Here is a 25162-nt window from a genome sequence, read left to right on the forward strand (position 1 = left end):
CGACCAACACTCTTTTACAGTGTTTCCACACCTAATAAGCCCCTGATTTTTCTCCTCTGGAAGCTAGATAAGCAATGTTACAGTAACAAGTAGATTCACTTAGACTAAAGCATGCATGATATGGCTGTTTGTTACAGTGTGATGTCTCCAGTTGTCAAAGAAACATTTTTTCTCCATAAGATTAAAAACAAAACAAAACAAACCACATCCAATATAATTAAGTACAGTCAGTCACCCTTGAAAATAGAGAATATATGGATAACAAAACCTGGCATCTGAATGTGAAGCTCTTAAGCAAAACTTGTCAGTGCTTCAAGAAATAAATATGAAAACTGTACCACAAAAACACTGGATGCATTATTAGTAGTATCTTTAATAACAGGAAAAATATTAAAGTGCCATATTGTTTACAACACAAAATTAAAATTTTAATTTTAATCAGTCCTGTTTACCCAGCAACATTCTGATTAGCAGTCAGAGTTGATTGAACAGTGGAGGAAAGAAAACCCTCTCAAAAGAAGATATGCCACATAAAAGACTTCTGCACGAGTCAACAAGCAGCAACAGCAGAGTTACACAGCCAGCTAAAGAATGTATGCAGGTCTCTGGCAAACCAAGACACAACTTATGCCTCTGAAGCAGTGATTTGAATATATTTCCTTTCCTCTCCTTTGGTGCGGGGAGCCTTCCTGAATATTTGCATGGCAGAATTGACGTACACATTAGCTTGAAACAATAAAGGAGTGGGGAGGTACAGAACTGAATAAGAAATCCCAGGAAACCATTAGCAATTTCTTCTTTATTATGCATATTTTGCTGCTGGAGCACATTATGCTCACTCTCCTCAGGGCAGGGTTTTTTAAGAGCACAGTATATAATGCCAACAACTAAAAATCCAGCACATCCAGCTTGATTTCCTGTCTTTTGCCTCATATTTAGCAGGGGGAGTGCCCTGGCAGAAGCAAGATTTTCCAGCACAAATCTTGAAGCATACAAGGTAGAAGGAGTAGTTTCCCATTCCCATGCCTTAATTCCTCCTAAAAAGAAAAAAAACCCCAAGCAGGTAAATGCCGAAAACAAATGATGGTAATTCATGTACCCTGTCACACATGTCTATCTCAATTTTAGGTGCTGCCCTGCCACGGCACCGTCCAGAGCAGGATGGTGCCCTTCTCGCTGGTTATTCGGAGTGACAGGCAGCAGCCCTCCCACCACAATTATCTGGTGGTGCCTTCCAGGCATGGAGCTGCCCAAGGCACCTTCCCCCTGGGACGCTTCCTCAGCAGGGAAGGGGTTCAAAGCTCAGCCGCATCAGGGTCTTTGAAGCATTCAGACGACATAAATCCACGGCTCCTGAAGATGAGCAGTGCGAGGAAGAAAGCTGCTGCGATTAAGCTCTTACTCCAGCAGGGAAAAAAAAAAAAAAAATAAAAATCAAATGCTGCAATCTTCCATAGCTTGATTAACCACATGCTTCATTAAAGCTTTCGCTGCTGTTTAAGTGAGCTGTAAATGCCAGGAAGGCAGTGTTTTCTTTGAATGAGACAGGGACAGTTCATGAATTTTTGCATTTTTTCCGCCCTTTTCCACCCCCACCCCCCCCCCCCCATTTCCTTCTAACCAAAGAAAGTAAAAAGGTGCATTAAGTGTAAAAGGAAGGGAATGTGGATTTAAAAGTTTCATGTAGAGTTTCTTAGACAGTCAGCTCTGTCCATGCTTTTGCACTGTGCCTTACAGTAGTTCCCAAAGCTAAAACCATGTAGTAGATGCAGACTAAGCACTTGAAACAAGTTTTACCCCTGTGTTCTCAAATCAGAGAGAGTTTTACATTAGATAAACCTGGATTTTAAAGGGAAGGGAGATAAATCTGCTAAAAGAAGCTATAGTGGTACAAACCCTTTGAGCCAACACCATTGAAGAGAGAAAGAGTTGGTACCTCGCAGTTTCAGCCTTCTATTATATAAATCCTTTTCTTACCTGCAACTGAGAAGAAACAGCTGCAAATAAATGGCCTTTCAGCTGTGGTCACTTCTGTACTTCATTCTTAAGTGCTCCCAGTGCAGCAGCAACCTAAACCAACCCTGTTGGATAACTAGAGCACTGCTGCCTGCTCCTTTATGAGTCTCATGCTGCTCCACAGCCGTTTCCTGGCTCCCTAAAGCCCACCTGCTCCCCACAGCCCCAGCTGCAGCTCATAAACTTATCCCAGGCACCAGGTGAGAATTAGCCCCAGCCCCCTGCAATTGCTGCTTCAGGGCATCAGGTGAGGCCCCTGTGCTAGTCCCACCTCATTCACTTGCCTGAAGACTCCTATGACTCACCTTCAGAAAGAAAAGCCAAGGGTGGCAACCCAGAATTTTAATTCATTTTGCTTGTTGTCAACAGCTTGAAATCCTTGCAAGATTCATTTTGTTAGCTGATGAACTGCTGCAGCTTCTGCACTTATGTACATAGAGCTTTCAGGCTGAGCTATTGCCAGAGTTATCACAGGCTTTTGAGAAATCAGAGCAACTGTACTGGTCACAGCACACTTTTTGTAATCTTTGTGAATATATTCCTAATATACAAAACAATAAAATGCAGTCAGTGATCAAAGCTCCAAAGATGCAGATTGTGCTTTTACTCAGTATGTCAGGCTGTGAAACCACCCTTTCTTAAAAGAAATTTATGTAAATAAGACTGCCAGTTCCTTGGGTTTTCTGACAAGGGAATGGTCTAACATTTATAAGGAAAATCTAGATGCTGGCAGGATTTAGATTTAACAGTTAGGACAGCATTACTTTGAACTGGATAGGATCTCAGCATTTTATTGAATGTGACTTCTAGTCAATGGTACCAAGGTAACCACCAAAGTGCTCCCCAGAGTCTCCTTTCAGGTTGCTCCACCAGGTTTTGCAAGCAATCCCTACCAAGGCCTGAGCCTGCAGTCAGCTCCCCTTCCCAGCAGGCTGGGGGAGTTGCCATGGGAGTGGTGCTGGCAGCCACAGAAGAACCTGTGCAGTTTCCTGTGGGTGAACCATCAGGCTCAAAGGGCCAACAGTTCCAAGTCCAGCTGGAGGAACGAGCTGATGGAAACTTGATGAAGTCCTGCACGGGGAACAAAACAACTCTCAGCTGGCTGAGTGCCCAGTGGATGGAAGGCAGCTTGAAAGGAAAAGGATCCACCTGCATCCACTGAGTGGATCCTGTTGCAATGCCTGTGTCACAGAAGAACAGAATCAGCGAGCATCAAGAATTGGAATGGCTGACCACAAAGGCTGCAGAATCTCTGTTCTTGTAGACACCCACCTGGACAAGGCCTGAGCAACTGGATCTAACCTGTAAGTCAATGGTGCTTTCAGCAAGAGGTAAGACTAAATAACCTCCAGAAAACCTTCCACTCCAAATGCTTCTGTTCATCTCAAACTTGAGCTTCAGCAGCAGAAAAACCTTTTATATATTTAGCTGTTTTCTTTGTTTCCTCTACCAAGCGCTCTTTATTTGGAAGTCAAAGCACTATCTCCTGAACCATTAAAACGAAACCAAAAAAAACCTGAGACGTGCACAGAGTTCTGGACATGCACAAAGTAAGGATCAAAACTTCTTTAAGATTTTCTCTAAAACATTACCCTCAAACTAAGCACACAGAGTCTCAAGAGTTGTACATATGCTTTCTCCCTCTCCATAAAGTTGCCCTGGAAATTAGAGTCTAATTACTGGCCTGAGTCAACTGACTGTTACTGTGATATCTTGTACGTGCACCTCTATCAGATCAACACCTGATCAGGAGAACTCTAAAATCCTACCCTTTTCTCCAGTACTGCTTTTTTGTTACACAACCAGGGAAGTCCTAGGGAAAAAAAAAAGTTTATAAAGAAGTACTTCCCTAAAAACATCTGGACATTGGTTCAAAAAGTTTCAAGTTTTTATGCATGTTACATATTCACAGTATCCAAGGCCTAACATGAAACACTTACAACACCTCAAGTCACAATGCATATACATTTTAAATCTGAACTTAGATTAGCATTATATTAGATTAGCAATTATATATGAAGAAAATAGCAATTTTGCAGTAAAACCCCCAAATTCTGCTCCATCTCTCCTATTGTCAGACATGTATAAGTCAAAATGCTTTTACTTACTAATTCAGACCAAAGAAATCGATGTGCATGAACTGGCTTAGTGACATTTTATTAAAGTAATTTTTCAGGTTTTGTGCTCCCCCCACACACATATGTGCAAATTTCTTCTTCTGGCACTAAGCCACAGACCAATTTCGACGTGGAAAACAGCTGTAGGAAAAAGAAACTCAGAAATTATCTTATAAATGGACACATAATACATTACAGTGATCCCTTTAGTAGTCAAATGGTTCATGAACATTATATTTTATGTAATATCACAAATGCACAAAATATGCTTTCCATATGATTGCAAAAACAGCAGCGCTCTGGAGCCAAGTGCATGACTTAATATTATAATAATGAGTCTACTTCAGTGTAGTGGATTTTAATAAGACTTTAATAATACTGGTATGAAGCCAAATTACATAATGTCCCAAAATATGAAACAAAGCTTTTGTAGAGAAAATAAAAGCTCATTGAAGTATAACCACATTAAAAAGAAAAAAAACCCAAAACCAAAAACAACAAAACCAACAACCACCAATGTTATCTAAACAAAGCCATTAGGCATACTTAATTTTTAAAAATCAAATTAAAGAAAATGAACTCAAATCTATTCCCAGATCGCAAGATAAAATTAAAAAGGATATTATTTTAGGCAACATTTATGAAAATGGAGGTACTATGTCAGCACTGGGAAACAAGCTAACACTGCAATTACATCTTTTGGCACAGATATGGATATGGGTTGAATATCTCCAATTTTTCTCAAAGGACAAAAAAAGATTCAGTTACCTTACAGGTGGAGTTTAAGACTGAGCTATGCTGGATTATCTAGGAACAGCTTAGACCAATAAAATTACTTTCTTTTACACATGAGAACAAACTCAATGCAAAAGTCCCAGAGGTAAAGCACCAAATTATTTACTCCCTCAAGCCTCTTCAATTCTGGAGTTTTGGGGAAACTAAGAATTCAAAATCACCTGTAAAGCTCACTCAGGCATGGACAATTCTCAGAACAGCTTCCTCTCTCAACCCTCCCCAAGCATGGCAATGTCAGATAGCAACTGAAAGAAAGATCAGCATTTCATTTGTTGGGTAACAAGCAAAATGGTACACATTCCAAAAGCTGTAAAACCTTTTAAATATTAGTGTTATGCCAGCTGGAAGATTAGCATTTGCATGGATAACATTTTTTGTTCTCTATTAGGATCAACTGTGAAGATCCACATATCCAACAGAGAGATCAACATCTATTAGCATATTCCACCATACTACTGCTTACAAGTACTGCTGCTAAACTGAGGCTGAATCTATGCTGACAGCCCACCAGAGCATGTGGTGATGAATACAGGAAGAATCAGAAGTTTTCTTTACTTATATTGTTCCATCTACATGTCTCCATTCTTTAAGCAGTTTTGATAAAGGCATAGATTTTTTTAAAGTAGATTTAGATGCCACATGACAAGATGAAGTGAGTGGGATATTTTATGCCTTGGATTTCTTATATACTTTAGCTACAGAAACCATTAAAAAGTTGCAAGTAACTTCAAGATGAAAGGCATTAGCAGCTTTGTAGAAAAGGATAATCACACTCTTCTAAAGGCTTAATAAGACATAATTCACAGAAGCTTTTGACTTGGTCTGCTGTTAATCGAATCAAAGTCGATGATGATCTTGTTACACTTTGGCTTGAATTCCCTAAAAAAAAATAGAAAAATACAGATATTAGTTAGTGAGTAGTTAAAACATTTTGCTTGCTTTAGTTCCAGCTAAATTTTTGAAGGAATAAAAAAATCCCAAAAAACACATCCTTGGATTCTCATAGTTTTCTTCTCTATGGGAGCCAATTATAGTGCACCACACTGAGAGAAACCTGGACAAGAAAGACTAAGACAAAAAGACACATGGGGTGGGTTACCCTGTACATTCTTCAGCTATTGGAATTTATAAATTACCCAGGAGTCAAAGGACTTTTACCAACTTAGCTGCAGGTGGCTGGCATAATGTTACCAGTGATTTTTGTTCATATATATTAATATTTCAAATATTTTTAATATATATTTAAAGATCTAGGTACAGATGTAGGCAACCAGAAAAAAACATTTAAATCTTCTGTATATGTATGCATATAAAAGAGGATATTTGGAATACATTTTGATAATATTGATATTTTGATCAATTTTTCTTGCCAAGTTTTAGAAAAACGCTTTCAAGCTTTGTGTCAGCATAATAGAATATTTTTCGTGGAAGGGAAATAGATCACATTATGCCATACTGGGTAAAACCCAAACTAGTTAAGAGGGAATAATTTAAAAATTGTAACTTTAGAACTCTAAAATTAATACTGCTGCAAAATGTTTCCTTTTATTATCATTACAGCATCTGCTGCAGCAATTAGCAAGGAAGGTATACAGGGACTGAGCATATATTTTCCAGTCTACCAGTAAACAAAAGATTATGCAAATAGTGTGGATTTAGTGCCTAATTAAGCTCTGCAGTTCAGTTCAAGAGATTCATTAAGTACCACCTACATCCTCAGCAATCGATACAAGGATAAGTAACAGTCAACGCAGGAAAGCACATGCTGCTGACCACAGAAACTCTGAATGCTTTGTTCTGAATAGCAATCTGAAATGCAAGAAACATTTCTCACCCTGGAGAAGTTACAAGATTTGACTTGCAAGAGAATGATTTATGCTTCTTAGTCAAATAGTCTTAGTAGACAGGAAATACACTGAAGGACTAAAACTGAATTTCAAGTACTGCTGTGTTTTTCCATGGATGTTTCTTAGCCCAGTAGGTATCTTTCATCCTAAAATTTTATCTGTCAGAATTGTTATGTTTGCAAATTTTTCAAAGTCTTTATATTAATACTGTAAAACTTTTTAGAGTTGCAAAGCCTCCCTGAATACATAATTAGCCTCACCCACAGCAGGCTACTCTCATCAAACTCGCTGTTGAACAGATTGTCTTTAGGTATGTCTGTCAGTGTCTTTAAAAACCCCACTTTTGAAACATTTTTCAGGTTATCATTACTTTAAGGCAAATATTCCGAGTTTTATCCTTTTCTCACCTAAAAGCTGACCAAAGAAGATGAACAGCTATAAGTACCAAGAACTATTTATGGGTGGCTTGTTTGACACCTTCCCAAACTGACAGCAACAACAAGATACTGAAGTTTCAATAAGGATGGAGTAATCCACAAAAACAACAACAACAAAAAATCGGTTGGTTGTTTCAGTCCAACTCATATGATCACAGGATAATTCAGGTTACATGTGTTTCAGGAGATCATTTTGCCCTACCTCCTGCCAAAAGCAGGGTCGAGGAAGACTCTCCCAAGTACAGTGTACTAAGGAACCACCCTCTTGGCAATTTCATTCCCATTCCAGGAACAAAATGAGTCATGGACCATTTTCTCATACAAACATTTCAAAATTGAACTCTAATCACATACAAAACAAAAGAATGGTGCAACAGTCCTACAGAGCAAGCCATCTACAAACACTACAGAGGAATAAAATGCTATATGACTGAAAGAAGAAAAACTTTTGCGCTAAAGCTGGTGTCTTTCATATCCCCCTTTCCTTTCCATTCCAGAGTAAAAATAAAGTTAATTCTCTCACCTATATACAATACCTGCCAAATCAAACATCCGCCGTGCAGCTGTCATTTCTGTAGTGTCATGATACTTGTCAGACATGAAAATAACTTCCTTTATACCTAAAGAAGTCACGTAGAAAAAAATGTTAGAATTACACTGAAAAAAAGTAGTAATGTCTGGCGCACAAAATCAGAAGAGGCAGCATTCATCCACCTGGTCTACAACTCCTTGGCACACCTCTACTCACAAATGTATGCTGTGTAAAATTGCTGAATGATCTTTGCCTAAATCACTTAGGCAGGGGAGATATATAAAGGCTTCAAAAGAGAATTCACAAGCATTTCATAGCTGATCAACATCTTCCTGTGCTTGCCAGACAATATGAATATCAATACATTGCAATTTAGTGCTGACCTAAGTGCCTAAGGAAAAGGATGAGTGACTACATTGAGAACAAGCAGCCAATCTACCTTGAAGACAATTTGATTTTGATTCTGTAAGTTAGATAATTGTATGTAGCACAAATGCAGAATACCACCTTCCGTCCCTCTTCACCCCTCCTGATTTCAAACCATACTGAACCAAAAAAAAGAAGCCTCCTGTTTGCTGCTTTCTGCCTATATTCCTGTGGCTATTAGTAGTAAGAGATACTCCCCAGAACAGCAACCCTTGCTGGGACTGCATGACTTTACTCAGTGAGCAAAATACATGCTACTTTAAGCAGAGATTTTTACAGAACTGAAGCCTGCTGCAGATACTGCCTAATCTCAAAAAGGGAGACACATTTAGGCCAGCATATTTGCTGCAGTGGCACAGATTTATAATAATTGTAATGAAAGACATAATTAGAGTAGGATCATAGAAATCTTATGACATTTATGAGCAAAGATATTTTAAAATCTTCAAATATCTACTATGCATCACATTCAAATTAAAATTTCATGTATATACTCCCAACAGACCTTTTGTCATGCAGAAGTTTATTTCTTTCTGCCCTACTCTATTCAATGTGCCAGAGCACAGTAAAATTGACAGTAATTATATGCAAAGCCTGTGTTGTTCTTTGGCAGCTCCTGGTCTAAGAAGTTACAAACCTAAATTAGAAGCACGTTTAGAATCACAGTAGATGCAATTAGCACTGGAAAAATTTGGCACCATTCAGATGCAAAAAACCCCCACAAGTAGCATCTTATGAGGTTGACAGTGCAATTAATTTAGATCTAACATCAGCAATTTAACATCAAATACATCTATTAGAAGATGCCAATGAGCAGGCAGCTCTGCAACCCTGAAAAAGCAAGCTGGCACTACTGCTTACCTGCCTGGATGATGAGCTTTGCACATTCATTACATGGAAATAAGGCAACATACATGCTGCAGCCTTTCACATCAGCTGAGTTTTTGTTCATGATGGCATTCAATTCGGCATGGCACACTGATTAAACAAGGGAAAAAACAATTCATAATACCGATCATTAAAATAAATTGGTCAAACTAAAAGTGTTACAATATAACTGCTTGCATTATATTCAAAGGCAAATAGCTTGCACAGCTTATCAGAAAGGGCAGAGAAAGAAATAAAAGCAGAAATACCAAGATCAATGAAGGTCAATTGTTCTGACCAGGCTGCTGATTAGTAATGATATCATTAAGTGCATTAGCACTGCCATTTGCTAACACCTATTGCAGGCAACAAAGCCGTAGGCTGTGGGCCAAGCCATTGCAACCACCCTTAGTGAAGCAATATCTCACAGCTTCACAACTCTCTGGAGTATCTAACTGCCAGTATAAAACAGCTCATTTATGTGTTTACATGCACAGATAGGAACAGTCTTATACTTGTAGGAGCGCACTGCGCGCTCTTAAAGGCAGCAGAATCGCCAAGTAAAACCAAGCAGCTCTGTCCTCTGGGCCTCAGAAAGGCTCAGCACTGCTGCAGGATTCTCCCACCCCCAGAATACACAAGACACACTCGGCCATAAAAACATCCAGCTTCAATACTAGAGTGATTTTACTGCTCATTAAAAGGTGCCAGACTTCATAAGCAGGAAAAAAAAGTCCTGTATTTCTCCATGGATTTGAGATAGGCCAGGTAGCAATGGATCATCCTGCCCTACTCCACTGTAACTCAATTGCTCTTCCAGGACAGACAGCACCAGTGTTTATAATGAGTACAGAGCAGATTATCTAATGTGTTACCAACACAGCTGAGAAGAAGCAGTTTCTGTGTCGTCCACAATCAAGCTCTGAAAAAAAGATCAGGATCTCTGCAAGAACTTCCTGTTTACTCCTAGGAATAACAGCAAGTTGCATAATTTATATACCTACCTACTAACAAACTGCCTGCTGCCCTGACTTCTTGAACAGATGCTGAAGTGTGATGTGGGTTTGAGACCATTTAGAGACCTGCATGTGCAGACAACCTTAAGAGGTTTTCCACTGCTTGTTTTGAAGAACAGATTTTTTTTAAAAAGTCGTTTTCTTCTCCCTTGTGCCCACGTGAAAATTAAAACAGACCAAGTTTCACAGCACAACTTCATAGCAAACTTGGTGCTATATGTTGACCTCTGTGTGAATGATCTCACCACACAAATAACTGAGTGCAGTACCTTCAACACACAGGAATCATTGCTAAATGGAAATATTTTCCATATGGGCTAAATATCTACATGGAATTTGCTATACAACAGCTAATGCACTACAAATTTACAGCCTAACTTACAGCATACAAACTTTCCCATGCAAGCAAATCACAAAGGACTAAACACTTGCAAAGTAAAGCTCAGTACTGGCTTCTACCACGTCCATGTTATGCTGTCCACATACCTTCTCATAACCAGTAAAGCCAGAAATCAACACAAAACCCAGGAAATTGAAAAAGGAGACAAACAACCAAGAGCCAAGAACCATCACATTAAGGCTTCTTTCATTTTTACTGTTTCTATTGCAACTGTTATTGGGTCACACTGTATTTTAAATATATCCCATTAAGTGTATGGAAGATGCAGTTATATGAACCTATACATTAAGAAAATCCAGAAAATATGTTGAGCTCCAAGTACATTACTAAGTTGCACCAATCTTACAAAGCCTTTACAATAAATAGTCAGAGAATTATTTTTCTGGGGCTACAGAGAATTGAGTAAAAGAGTGACACAATTTCCACAACTGGAGGTAGGGGTTATGTCAACAGGACAGAAACATCACTTTTAAGTTTCTTTGAACAATATATTTGTGTTCTAGGCAGCAGTTTAAAATATAGAAGGCATCCAGAAAGACGGATGTTTTCAAAGGCTCCCAAAACTAAAAAAGAAACAAAAGTAATGCCTTTAGTAAATATTTTTCCCTCACAAAAACTCAGAAATCTTCAGCTGTAAAACCAGACAAGGTTCATTATTAGTACTGCAACAAGTTTCCTTCCTGCACTAATGAGAGAAAAAGGTTCTTTTGACAAACTTATACAAACTTTCAAGAACAAACCTCTTCCCAAGCAAAAATAAGATCAAGAATAACTTATAGAAGATAATCAGTTGGAGCAAGGGAAAACCATAAATTTTGCCTCCTGACCATCTTCACACAATCTGAAGTTAAGAAAAATTACAACTATTCCATGTGGACATAGATGCAGAGGCAGCAATAAGAAACAGACAAATCATTCCAAGACAAAAACTACTTAAGTCTACAACAAACCCAGCAAGTTTTCATTTCAGATAGAAAATTAGGTACATTTTTCATCTGCCTAACCAAGTATTTCTTACTGAACTTATTGCAGAAACTGGTACAGGACCAGAACCTTGCACTGACTCCAGAAGTCATAATTTTCCATCCAGTATTACTTTTTTAGTCTACTGGGCTATTAAATACCAAACTGTTTTGTCTCAGTTACTTGAAGGTATATTCTGGGAAGCTATCATTACACATGTCTTTGTTTTATACATCTCCCTAGACATGTGCTACTTATAAAGGGTTATTATGCCAGATGGTTCTTAAGAAGGTGCTGGCATCAGACAAGTATTTTTAGGCTTTGTCCCATCACTTTTAATTGCCTCTTAACTCATATTTACCTCTCTCTGACAAATAGGCATTGACCAGGTAAAATAGGTCTATGACCCCCAGATTTTTCTTACAGATCTCCTTTTTTGAGAGACAGAAATCAAATCCAGAAGTCCAAAATCCCTCTTGTTAATGACTAACTAGTTCATATTTGGGGTGTTATGAAGTTTTCTAAGCTGTTAAGAGCTCCTGCTAATAGTTACAAATTGTTCTCTCCAAGATAGTAAGAAGCTAATTTAAAATAACCTTTCACAGGTGCACAGTATTCAGAACTCTGAAAACTCTATCTTTAGGCAGACTAGTAAAACTAAGAATTTTTACAATACCCTATGAGAGGCTCAAGAGCTCTGTTTTTTAAAAAAAGAATATTCACATGTAGCCAACATAATATCAAGTCCACAACAGTTGTTTCCATTCTGGAGAAGTAGCTTGAAAAGTATTCTCAAAAGGCTTCATTAGCTGAAGAAATAACCATGCAATGAGAAGTTAAGTGTGTGCTCTGACATTCCCACCACCTGCTACTAGGTTCATGAGAGGGGGGAAGGAAAAGAAAAAAGCCAATGAATGACTGCTTCATTACTGGTAGTATTAATTGCTAGTGTTTCTATCTCTTCTCATTGCATGCTGGTTTGTGTTGCATAGCTGAGGCAGCACTCATCCTTAAGCTCACCTGTAAATAAGAGACCCCTGCTTACCCTATAAATGGTAATTTTTCAGGATTGAACACTTAACATGAGCATATTCCCAGTGGGTTGCAGAGTGAGAAGTACTCTTCCCACATTCTAAACATGTTCTGACTAGCAATTTCATGAGAACCACAAGACTAGTCAAGGTGTTTAATACTGTTTAAAGGCTTACATGCTTGATGAAGAGCATGCTAAGGACCACCATAACTTTAAAGACCTTTTAAAGAAGCAATCAGAGGAAGGGCTAGGGAGAATGACTTTTTAGTGCTATTAATTACTAATTGAGCCAGACTAAGTATTTTGTTATCCTTTACTTGCTGGAACTCTGACACTGAACACAGCAAGAATTCCAGAAGTTATCAAAACATTAATTTAAAGAATAGAGTCTGGAGTGACAACCACTAGGGGCAGTGGTTGATGGATCTGGAATTTGTAGAATGACATCTATTTTTCTCAGCCTTTTTGAAAGCATTGGGATGGTTGCTGGTCACTTCATTAAGGGCAGGCAAGACACTGATGCTGGGCTGGCACTGCCCTCAGCCCTTCCTGCTGTTCTCTCTCTCTCTCCCTCTGTGCTGAAGAAGAAGCTGCTGTGGTCAGGGCACAGAGGCAAGGATAACAGCAGCAGATTTGTTGGGAGGCCTAGCCTCCTCAGACTGCAGCAAGAAAAACAGAACCCCAGCCTCATGGCTTTCTTCCACAAGAACTGGGAAGTGAAGCTGGGACCCACTCAGCCCATTTATGAACATCACAAAACTTGCTGGGTCAGACCAGAGAAACACCTCTCAAAATATGAGCAGCATTAGCTAACCCACCCTATTTCACAGTTTCTCCCATCCTGCTCCAAGCTGGTTCTACTCCTAGCAGAACACAGAGGTGTTTCTTAGCAGGCAAGTAGAACAAGAGGAACTGTTGTTTCTACATCTCCAAACTTTCTACAGGTTTGATGTATGACACCAGAGGACAAAAATCCATCAGGACGAGAGTGAGTGGCTGCAAGTGGAGACCATCTCCTAGAGATACCCTTCCCATCTGAAGCCTCATCTTTGCTCTGCCAATTGGAGAGAGAGCATCACACTTCTTCAGAGTGCCTTATCAAATTTTGTGCTGTCAAAATAACAGCTTCTATAAAACTAACATTTGCCTGAATATTGTTGAGTGTTCATTTCTCTGAAAAATTGACAAAAAGCTCATAATCCAAACACAAGGAAATGTTGATAACAGTTTGTTTCATTTTACACAGCAGGTACTTTCAATTAGAACATACTTTTTGCCACAGCACATATTTTATCATATTTGAACCTGTATAAATATTTGTAAGCATACTTACTCAATATTTTCTGTATTGCTCAGAGGTTTCTAAATTTGCCAGTCATTTTAATTTAAAACCCTTAATTAGAGACTAGTTGTCAAATGGATGTTCTTAGATTACAGTGGAGACAGAGGGCATAACAGGAGCACAGCAACTAGATTTAGAGGGAAGAATTGCGTTAATAGGACAAAAATGTAGCATTTTAAATGATTGGTGAGAGGAAACTGAGTGTCAACAAATCCTCTGATTCATCTAACAGAAACAGAGGGCACACTTTTGACTCTGAAAATCAGAATTTTGCCTAATTACTAAGAAGCTTCTGCACATAGTACTGAACACAATGCTTCAGGAAGGGCTTTTAATCTTAGTAAAACTGGCCTTCCATTTCTCTCATGGGCACAGGCACACCCTTGCTGCTGTTACTGACTGGCAGCCTGAAGCCAGTTCCAACATAACAACGACATCTTGATTTTGTGCTGTGAAAAATGGCACCCTGCAGAACACTCTGTGCTTTCTGATATAACGAGGCTATACTGTTCAAATATACACCACAACTAGAGAGAAGAGCCTCCATCCACTTCAAGAGTCTCATAAGGAATGCACAGTACCAATACATGTGATCCTGTAATATCCAAATGCCTTGCAAATGTTTGCATCCTCTAAGGAAAGGTGAGCACTAGCTACCACATTTTGATGCCTTCTCTCAGTAGTAGCTCAGGTTACACCTGGATTTCGTAATTAAGCACAATACTGCCCCTAACAGTGAGCTGAGCAGAACCCACGCTTGAGGGTGTGAGACAGATACATACAATACATTGCAGCAGAGGTAGGTAACCAAGACCAAGGTAACCCAGGTAAATTTCAAACCAACAAGTTTCAAGATACAGCAAAATTCAAGAGTGACAGGACTTGTTTAACCTCACAGCAGAAGTTCAAAATGTAACTGTTATCAGTAAGTGCACAGGGAAGGAGAAAGGGTTAACCACAATAAACACTAAAAAAACATTGCTGGCACATGCAAGAACCTAAAAACTAACCACAGATAAATTTAGGGTGGAAATTTGAAGATTTTTAGCCATGAAACAGTAAATCTGATCAGAGCTGTAGGGTCAATGCATCCATCAGTTCTTCTGGAGCTCAATAAATTTATTATAGGATCACCTAACACCCTTCTGCAAAGATTGCCTCTGGGTCCAATCCTCTACTATGTCTATGCTGCTAAACACAGACAGGCCAACTGGCACAGACTGGCCCATGCTCATCTTAGGGCTCCATCAGCAACATACTGCCCTCAGGCCTCAGTTTCCTCAAGCTCCAGAGTCCCGTGACACCACACAGTTATTTTGTATGTCTCAGTTCAAAGTGCATAAAGAAGTGAGAAGACTTTTATGCAGCCCACCAGAGAGGGATTTTCAGAGCATGAAACAGAGTATGTGGTGCATATCTGCCAGTATGCCTGAGGGAAGGAGGAGGGTTAAGCATACCATCTCAGCAGGCTTTGCATTATAAGCCCATACCTGATGACTGTTTTCTTTGCAGTCTTTTTTCCACCCTGCCCTCTGGAACACCACTGGAAGAGCAATAGTGAAGCTTTGTTCTGGAGAAAGCTACTAAGAGTGGTGCAAAACACGGGAAGCGAGCTAAGTGTTTATGGCTAACCCACAAGAGTACCCAAGGTCTGGGGTTGGATCTGGTCAGCACTCAGATCCAACCCCAGACCTTTCTGTAGCACTGCAGATGCATGAAGTAGTTCCAGAAGACTTCTTCCAACTTAGTGTGGTGGTATGTGCACAATTACCATCAGCTTCATCTAATAAGGTACACTGCAGTGATGAAAGTGCCATCAGTCCCATGGTTAGCTAATGGAGCACACAGTAATATTGTATTATTGTCTCTGAACAAGCCAGGCAGGAAGATGCAAGGATAAAAAGTTCAATTTACACAAATACTGTGATGATTAGCAAAAGGAGAAAGGAAAAATGACAGTTTAATGAGGTTTTAGCAGCAATTCTATGTGTCTCTGCATCTACCAAGAATTTTTGTAAGCAGAAGATGTTTTTTTATATATATACACTTGTCTGGTCTGTCAACTGTGCTATCAAGATTAATAAGAAATTGCTAGAGTTTAAATGATCTGTGAATTACAAGATAGGTTGTTTATTCATCACAGCAGACATTTTGTGTTACAAAGTTGTGATTTTTTTAATGAGGTGAAGACTAAGATAATGGGGGGAAGGGCAGTAGTTAAACCAACTCCTGGAAATCAACTCAGCACTCCAAGCTGTTACTAGTTAGCTCATTTTTTAAACATCACATGCTCCTCATCTTCTACAGTCAGAGTTAACAAAAAGAAAAAATTTCTCAGATCATCTTGTACAAAGATTCCTCACAGTGCTTTTAGTTTAAACTGGTCAGCTCAGATTTGAGTGCCTGGAACGTGCTCCGATGCCAGAGACCACCCACGCTGATTTTAGCTCAGAACTGAGACCTTACAGCAGCATAAAAATTCAACCAAAATCAATATTCTGTTTTCAGTGCTTTATATTTAATCAATGGGCTAACACTTGTTTCCTCACCCTATAAATAAAGAGCAGTCATACTAAGTTGAACCATTATGGTCACAGCACTATATGTAAAACCAGTGGTTCAGAGCAGACTTCAAATTTGGCTCTATTTTGGGAATACACCTGTTATAAAAAATAATATGAAATGATCTTGAGCTTAAGAGTTACCATTAGAGGTTTTATAATAAATTGGTGAAGTGAACAAGGACAAAGTACTGCAGTTTTAAGAAGTCAAAAATATCAAACTGATGAATTATATGCTGAGCCACTGCATATCATCTTTCACTTCAATGCCATAGAAAACCAGAAAACGGTTTGTAGAAAGGGCTCTGAGTGAGCTCAGGCTATGTCAAAACTCATGCAAGTTTAATTTCTCTATCACACCAATTGTTAAAGTTACAAGTAAGAAACAGAAACAGTAGGCAGAGATAAATACTGGTCACTGGAAAAGAGTGACCAGTATTTATCTCTGCCTACAGTATTTCTCTGCAAAAGGTGAACTCTTGTGCTGACTTTCTCCCACCCACACAGGGGGAAAGAAAATTTCCCAAGGTTCTGATTCTCTCTTTTGTGTTTCTCTGCCCTGCCATTCCTGAGCTCAGGACAGGCTGAGATGAAGAAGCTCCTGTTTTTTCTGTGCCTGTGGCTTCTGCTGCATTCGCGTCACACACAGATGTGCAGCAGGAGCTGGAGTGGGTACAGAAAGATGAAAGGGGACTTTGGGAAGCATGGGAACTGTATGATCTCTTACCAGTCCTAACCAAGGTCTCTTCCCCACATTGCAGGCCACAAGGCAGCCCAGTCTCCTTGGTTCCTGCAAACCACACCTGATCCAGAAGAGCCAGCCCTGCTAATAGGTCCACCAAATTTCATGAAGGGCCCTTAAAATAAATTACAGAAGGCCAAACTATGCCTACTGCAAAGACAAAGGCAAGATCCAAAGCAGCACTCAACCACATTTACCATTAAACAATCCTTGCTCTTTGTTCCTTTTGTCCATTTAGTAAATGGGAATCAAATCAGAGGCTGAAATAAACAATGAAAGTCACCTCACTCATAGGAGGTTAGACCCACAGCACACAGACTTCAAGACAAATATTCAGCCTCCCCATCCTGTATACAACCGATGTCATCAACAACTGAAATGGAAATTTCCCATAACAACTGGAGTTTATAATTTGAATACCTGTATTTTAGACCCAATTACTTGTTTTACATATACACACACTGTAATTTCTGAGCAGACAAACACAGAGAATCAGCAATTATCAGCATGCACTGCAACTGTGTGCTAATGAGCTGCCTCACATTTACAGGCTTTCACCACCTATCCAAAAAGACTAATATTTATTAACTTATTTCACCAAAAGTCAGTCCTTCAAAAAGACTGATTTCTATCCTGGTGTACCAAAAATGGGCACATTATCGATATCAAGTGAGTGGAAGAAAAACTGATTGATACTTTACCAGCTGAACTTTCATAGATACAGACATCACAAGTCTAACCAGTCAACCACAAGAAGCCTTACCATAAGGATATTTTGTGTCTAATCTATTTGCTCCTGTTCTTGTCCAGGGTAGTACATCATCGCTGCAACCATTAGGCATCCCATTGTATCCAATTCCAACAATCTTGTTTTCTGAGTTTACAATGCAGGCACCAACCTAAATAAAATCAGATTTATATAGTACCAACAGCATGCAAAACAATGTGTTAACAATGAAGATGAGACATGAACAGTCAGTCCTACCATTTCCATTTAAGAGATACAAGCTTCACTTAATATATTAAAGTCACACCATCTAGCAAGCAGGGCTACAATTGTACCTAACTGGTGGGGCTTTGAAATAAGTCAGGGCAGATGTAACTCTGTTACCCCTTTGGTCATGCTCTTCCCATCCCAGCCTGCCAGCACTGTTCCTTGTCTGCTTATGAAAAAAACCTAGTTCAGGGAGCAGAAACAGCACTGAATGAACCCTAGTAAACGTGTAAGTTCAGCTCTCCAAACTAGCTTTCCCAGCAGCAGTATGAGCAACAAGTTATGAAAGATGTAACAGAAATACAAATGTTGGCTTATGCAGGCCTCACAAGACTTTGTGGCTTGTTGCAAACATGAACTAAAATTCCAAACCTTTCAACTCTCACCCTTTATTGCTTCAATCTAAGTCTACAAAGGGACTCTTCTTAAAGAATGATGAAGCATTTTTTAAGGAGAGCAGTCCCATTTTTATGTTTTCTGCCCATATTATTTGTTGAAATTGCAAGAGTACTAATTTTAATTCACATAAAGTGTTTATCAACCAGCCCTTGGGTAACAAAACTTTAGCCCCAGGTGGATAATCTTCAGAGAGCTAAGTGCTGTAATGGACAGAAGGAAGTGAACAGATTGTTTTTCTGCGATTTGCTTCCTGATTTTTTTCACACAAAGGGTGATGACTAACAGGATGACTGGATCCTGAAGAATAGCATGTTTCAGGAGCTGTATCAATCACCTGAAATCAATATTGAACAATATTGAACAGAGGCCCATGAAATATGTGAAAAATGGACACAGACAGTGAAGCATAGGGAACAGGGGATCCTGGGGGAGGAACAAACTAGAAGAAAATTCCAGTCAACCCAATAAGAAACAAATACTCTTATGGGTGAGGAAAAGAAACTCGTAAAATGTTGTGTCTTAAAAAACTACAACCTAAAACTTCCAGCAGTTTTATCCTCCTCTAAAAGTGACTATAATTACTGGAAAAAGGAGACAAAATGCATGTGTTATTTTAACTTCCAGATGAAAAGATGATTTATAAAACTCCAAGCTACAAATATACACAGAATTATATATATTATACATATGAGGTCAGGCCCAATAAGAGAATTTCTGTAACAGAAGGTGCTGACTATGTTAAAAACTGAATAGCTATACACTGAAATAACTTTTATTAAGAAATTCCTGAAACCGCTATGTGTACATCTGATGCGATATGCAATACAGATTAGGTTAGCTGATTATTATATGTTGCCTTCTCACCTGAGAGCTTGGATCCTTACTTCTTTGTGCTGACAGAAAAGCTACTGCCATAAAATATTCAGGCCATTCCAAATAATCCTCTCTTTTTTTGCAGGATGCTTCACTGCTGAAACAATAGTTGATAGGAAAAACCAGCCATTAGCAAACACCACAGACCTAGAGTTACTACAAATTGTATTATTTTAATGTGCACAAGTTTAAAGTAACCAGAATCAGAATGCGGCCAAGACCACATATTCACTAATATTTTGATAGTAAAACCATCAGTTTTAAGTGCTTTCCAGGAACTTATACATGCAACATTTCCTTTCAAGGAAAAGGCATCAAGCAAGGTTGCAAATTTCATTTTTAGATAAGAAGGCTGAGATATTCAGAGCACTGAGCAATTCAAAGACAGAGCAATTTATCCTTTATAGATAACACCTTGTATATTTCTAAGGTTTGGGTATATCATGTACTGCCATTCTTCTCAAACAACATAATCTTTTTTTTTTTTTTTTTGATGACTGTGATAACTGTCAACCTCTAATCTAAGTTATTTTGTACTTCTGCCAACAACAGGTGCTCAGTAGCTTCCTATTTGGTAACTTCCTCTGCAGGCATTAATTTCTAACCGTACAGTTATCACTGTAAATTTACCTCTTGTTACAACATTTACCACCAAAGATCTGAGGCCATTCCAACAGTTCCCTGCTAATTTTCCTTTGAGATTTTGTCTTATGAAGCCTTCTGAAAACTGACAGGAGATGGGTTCAAGAACTTTTCCTTTAGATATAATATATAGAAGTGCCACAAAAGGTTGCTTCTTTCCCTGCCCTGAAGGGTAGATTTGGGGGGAAGAGGAAGGAAAAAAGGGTGATACATCATTTTCTCTTGCCTGCTTATGGGTGAAAGCCTGCTCAGACAGTATAAGACACAAAAGGGGAATTTCTGTGCTTTTCAGCTCAAAGAAAAGCAGACATCTCTCTCTCCACACATACATTTAAGCTTCAAAAATTTCAAACAAAAGACCAAATTGAAAGAAATTTCCCCAAAACTCTCTCACCTATCGTTGCTACAATTTGAAAACCAAACCAATGGAACATCTCAAATACAATGATTAGCCTATCAAAATACAAGGGGCATAGTACTTTTGTTCTTGGGCTCCTCTTACCAAAGACTACAGGTTAAGACCAAGATACCCTTCTTGTGATGTACAGCCATGCAGAAAAATACATCACAGGTAACTGCAGGCAGCAAGACATCTCCTAGCAACACTAGTACCGGCACTTTCAGAAGACAAACATTAGAAGGGAAGTGTTTAGGTAATCATTATTTTTATAACTAAAACCATGTATTAGAGGCTTGCAGTTAGCTTGTCATAAAGAGGTTACAGTCTTTGAGTGAAAACAATGATAAAACTGTACTTTAGAAACCTACAATGTGCTATTTACCAAAGATAAATTGCGGGTTTTGAATAGTCTGTATGTGGCACATTACAAGTTAGCAATTTTGGCTTGTTCTTGGAATGAACGAGGATCACCTTTAAGGCCACCATCTCAAAGTAAGGAGGGAAGAACACACACTCTTGATGTAACCCACACACTACTCTCACACTTTGACAAGATTGCAAATAGTGCCCAGAACTGTCAATTGTCAAAGCAAACACACAAATCAAGTATGTGATTCTAAAAATGCCCAAAATGACTGGAATCACTGTAACTAAAGGGTTGGGGCTATATCCTACCAAGAAGGAAAAGTGCTCAGAGAAAGAAGAGATTAAAGACATACCCTCACACCAGTCTGTGCCAAACTGAACTTTGACAGGTTAAATAAAACATCAAGAAAATGTTTCAGCTATATGATTATTTAAAATATCTCCAAAAAAGGGATTTACAAAATCTAAACCACAACTGGACTTTCAATGATGGCTTCTGGCTAAGTGACATTCACAGTGATGTCTTTGGAGAGGGATAAAACACAATGCAAAACTATACTGAATAAAACATTCTGGGAAAAGGGCCCCAGAAAGATAGTATACTCTGAACTAAGAGGTCATGAGATCTCCTTTTGTTAAATTATTCCCTAGCAACTCTACTTATTCAAAACATAACAAAAGCTAGTATTTACTTTTCTAATAAATACAGAACTGTATGTAAGTGGAGGTCCCACAGAGCACCAACTTCACAGGGAGAAGAGCATATCTAAAAAATAAGCAGAAGGCTTACATCAAAGAGAAACAAACCCCTCCACAAAGCCCTTACTCAATTACTGCTACTTAACATCATTGTGTTTGGCAAGACAATTCCCTCAACTCGGTGCACAAGAACTCAAGAGTGTGAAATGGGTATAAACCACTTAGTTTCTGATTGAGCAGAAGCCAAGGCCTTGGCTAGCAGTCAAACACACACAGGAAAATTAGTTTATGGATTTGGGGCAGCTAATAATCCTTTTTTATGCTCATTTGGAAGCTCTAGAATTGCATGAATGAAAGCTACTCTAGAAAATACTATAGCTAGCTGTAAAACAGGCAATCAAGGCTTACCCTTAGGATAACCCATAAGAACTTCTGAACAAAAATAACAGAAACTGAAAGCTATGAAGAATACTGCTAAGAACAATGGAGGGAAAGAAAAACCTAAATTTTAGAATAATTAGTAGTCTACAGAAAATTTTGTAAAGGTAATTTCAAGGGAAAATAGAGAAAAAGAGTCTATAACTACAGAACATTGCCTCCCTTTTCACTTTTTCATCCATCTAGGCTTCAAGTAAGCTGTGACTACATCTGAAAAAGGAACAAATGTCATTCAGCTACTTGAAAAATGGTCTAGCATAACGAAAATTTCTTTTGAGAATAGTAAAACAGAATTTATAATCTCAAATTTTTTCATACGACAATTAGGACAGTCAGCTATACAACAATATAGTACAGCTGGAGGATTAGGGGGGGGTTATCAGATCAATCTCCCTCTTTTTTTAAAGTTTTTCCTCTGCTTCCTTATCTTTGATGTCATGTGCGTTATGTTACAACTCTATTCAAGCAGTATTATTCCCCAGTATCATATACACTACTGAAGAGCAACTATCAATATCTTGGCATTGAAATCACAGGTAAAGAATGAAGCATGTATTAAAAATAAGGAGCAAACATCTTCAGCTAAGCTCTTGCACCCCAAAAGCCAAACAGGATACAGGCTCTAGATGACCTTTAATACAAGCTTCTTCTTTAAATCTCATATTTTATGATCATTACTAGATTAAATGAGTGAGGGATTTCCTTTACTTGAGGCTTCTCATTTTTCCCACCATATGGGTAGTGAGATAGGGTCATTACATATTCCGTACTGGGAGGGAAGGTTTTCAAAGAGAAAACTCAATCTTTCTTACAGAAAAACAGTACTCGGTTCATTGCAAATTATTTATGTTCACAATTTTCTTGGGAGATAACTCATCAAACCTGTAGAGATAAACACTGTGTATGAATACTGAGCCTCAATTAAGCAGTATAAGAACACTTCCCTTCACTGAACATACTTCACTTTTACAGAGTCACTTTTGACTTTAATTAATTGCCTATTACTCACGCCGGTCCTCCTTTCCGGAAATAATGAACACAAGACACCCTGCCTGCTCTTCTTCCTATCCCAGCGATTACGAAAGCCATGAAAAACAGGCCATGCCCTCACCACAGAGCCTTTAGGGGCTTCAGGGAACGCCTCCCCACCAGGATGGACCTCGCCCGGCACGGCTACGACCGGCGCTGCCCGGGAGAGCCCCCGGCTGCGCGGACCTTCCTCTCCCTGCCTCTCCGTCGTGCCCCGGAGGATTCCAGCTTCCCTCCCTCCCTGCCGTCCGGATGATTCCAGCTTCCCTCCCTGCCGCCCTCAGAGGCTCGGGTGGCCGCTCGGCACGGCCGCACCCCCCGCGGCCGTCGGGCCCCGCCACCAGGGCTTCCCCCACGGGCGGCAGCGGCCCGGCCCGCCCGGAAAAAGTTCGGTCAGCCGGCGTGCGAGTGGAGCACGGTGGCGGTGGGGGAGGGAACCGCGGGACGGCGGCGGGAAGAGCTTGCGAGGCCTCCCGCGGGCCCTGCACTCGCGTACCCGTTCCGCCGGAGGCCGGGCTGGGAGCCGCTCATCGCGCCGCGGCCACGCTGCTCTCGCCGCTTTCGCCGCTTGGCGCCTCAGCGCGGGCGGGCGGGGCCGGGGGCGGGCCGGCGGTGCCGAGCCGCGCCCCGAGCGGCACGGCGGGAGCCCGGCTTCGGATGCGCCCGGGAGCGGATCCTGCTGCCGGCCCGGGCTGCTGCGAGCCTCCGCGACACTATAAACCAGTCACTTGAATGCCCGTTCAATTGTCTGACAGATGTTGCTTCTAATGTTATTCTTTGACATAAGCATGCGGGTTTTCGCCCTGCTCACGCTCTTGAGGTAAATGCTGTTTATTAAAGCTTGACATTAACATATTAAAACGTCGAAAAATATGAGTTTTTATGTGTTCTCTGGATATAAAATTGATGTGGAAATTGAGTTATGGTTTATTTATTATGGTTTATATACCTCCAGCTGCTGCTAGGTCGTAGAAGTCTCCCAAGATGCACAGGTAACTGAACATATATATATATATATATATATATATATATATATCCCATTACAGTGCAAAATAAGAGGTATGATAATTAATATTAAATGTTGGTGCGGCGTGTTGGTGTTCCTTGTGTGAGAAGCTGTCTACCCTGGCTGGCGGGCTGCCACCAGGGCATGCCTTTGCAGAAGCACCTTTGCAGAAGCACTCAGACGGGAGCAAGGTACACATGTTCGTTCGCTCCACGGGGCTGCGAGGCATCAAGTGAAGACTGCCCGAACCCAGCCGAACGTGACCCACTCGGTTCCCAGTGGAGGCAGTGACAGGGGCAGCGAACTCCGTGATGGACAAAAGGAAAACATTTGCCTTTGAGAGCCATCCCCAAGAGGGGTTTGTGTGCGCTAGCCGTGGGTTTGCACTGCATGTGAGCTGCAGTGCACCACTGAGCTGAATGTGGTCAGCTGACGTGGCTGAGAGAATGGTTTCCTGCAGCCTGGTCAAAAATCTTCCTCTTCATCCAGGAGGATGCTTCAGGTGGAAAATGACATTTTTGGGAAAGCAGGTACACAGCATCTCAGGAGCTGTCTTTATAGATCCCCCTCACTGACTATATGCACAGAAATTGCACAATTGGTTACCCTCCTACACCAACATGAGTGCAAGAAGATGGCTAAACCAAGGATGCTACCATGCTCATAGTTATTCTTGAAGCTATGCCAAATCAGAGAGATCCTGCAGTGATCAACATGGAGGAGCATATTGCTAATATGTTTTCACATTAAGATTGCTGTATCAGTTAGCTTTTTATTTAGACAACTGACAAACTATCAAATATGAAATTGTTACTTAATTTCACAGATATTCTTATTCAGTTGTAACCAGAAAACTTGGCAAAAGCAACCTGTTATACTTCAACTGACAAGTTTTCCAGCCCTCGGAGTGGGAAAACATAGCTATTTCAGTTTGCAAGACTTCTATTGGCATAATTTCATATGGACAACAAATGTTCATGTATGGTCTGTTAATGAATGAAAAGGAACTATTTAAATGCAAGAAAAAGAAAACAAATTTAATGAAAGTAGCATCACTCAGGAAAGCATGAGACTGAAGGTGAAATGAAAGGCCTGATGATGGCTGATCATGAAGACAGTTAAAGAGCACTCAATTAATCTGGAGGGAAAAAAAATAGCACAATTCAGTTCAAAAAGTTCTCTACTGTCTGTGTATCTGTTTCTGCACTCTTGAATTGTATGT

The 25162-nt window shown here is 39.8% G+C and overlaps 1 protein-coding gene across 13 annotated transcripts in view; it reads right to left on the reverse strand.

Annotated features, from left to right (window-relative positions):
- Positions 1-4485: 4485 nt before the first annotated feature.
- Positions 4486-25162, reverse strand: part of DCTD (dCMP deaminase) — a 58926-nt gene continuing 38249 nt past the window's right edge. For 6 of the 13 annotated variants that reach the window (XM_059844589.1, XM_059844585.1, XM_059844587.1 and 3 more), the window contains 5 exons: positions 19352-19457; positions 17858-17993; positions 9032-9148; positions 7749-7832; positions 4486-5807 (listed from right to left, as the gene is read on the reverse strand). In XM_059844589.1, coding sequence (XP_059700572.1) covers positions 5671-5807; positions 7749-7832; positions 9032-9148; positions 17858-17993; positions 19352-19402 — 525 coding nt within the window. In that variant the 5' untranslated portion in view covers positions 19403-19457 and the 3' untranslated portion in view covers positions 4486-5670. Of the gene's footprint in view, positions 5808-7735; positions 7833-9031; positions 9149-17857; positions 17994-19351; positions 19458-23016; positions 23173-23430; positions 23539-25162 lie in introns of those variants that run through there. The other 7 variants (XM_059844586.1, XM_059844590.1, XM_059844591.1 and 4 more) reach the window with 5 other exon arrangements.

The sequence above is a fragment of the Haemorhous mexicanus genome, chromosome 4 (assembly GCF_027477595.1).
Source record: "Haemorhous mexicanus isolate bHaeMex1 chromosome 4, bHaeMex1.pri, whole genome shotgun sequence".
Taxonomy (NCBI): Eukaryota; Metazoa; Chordata; class Aves; order Passeriformes; family Fringillidae; genus Haemorhous; species Haemorhous mexicanus.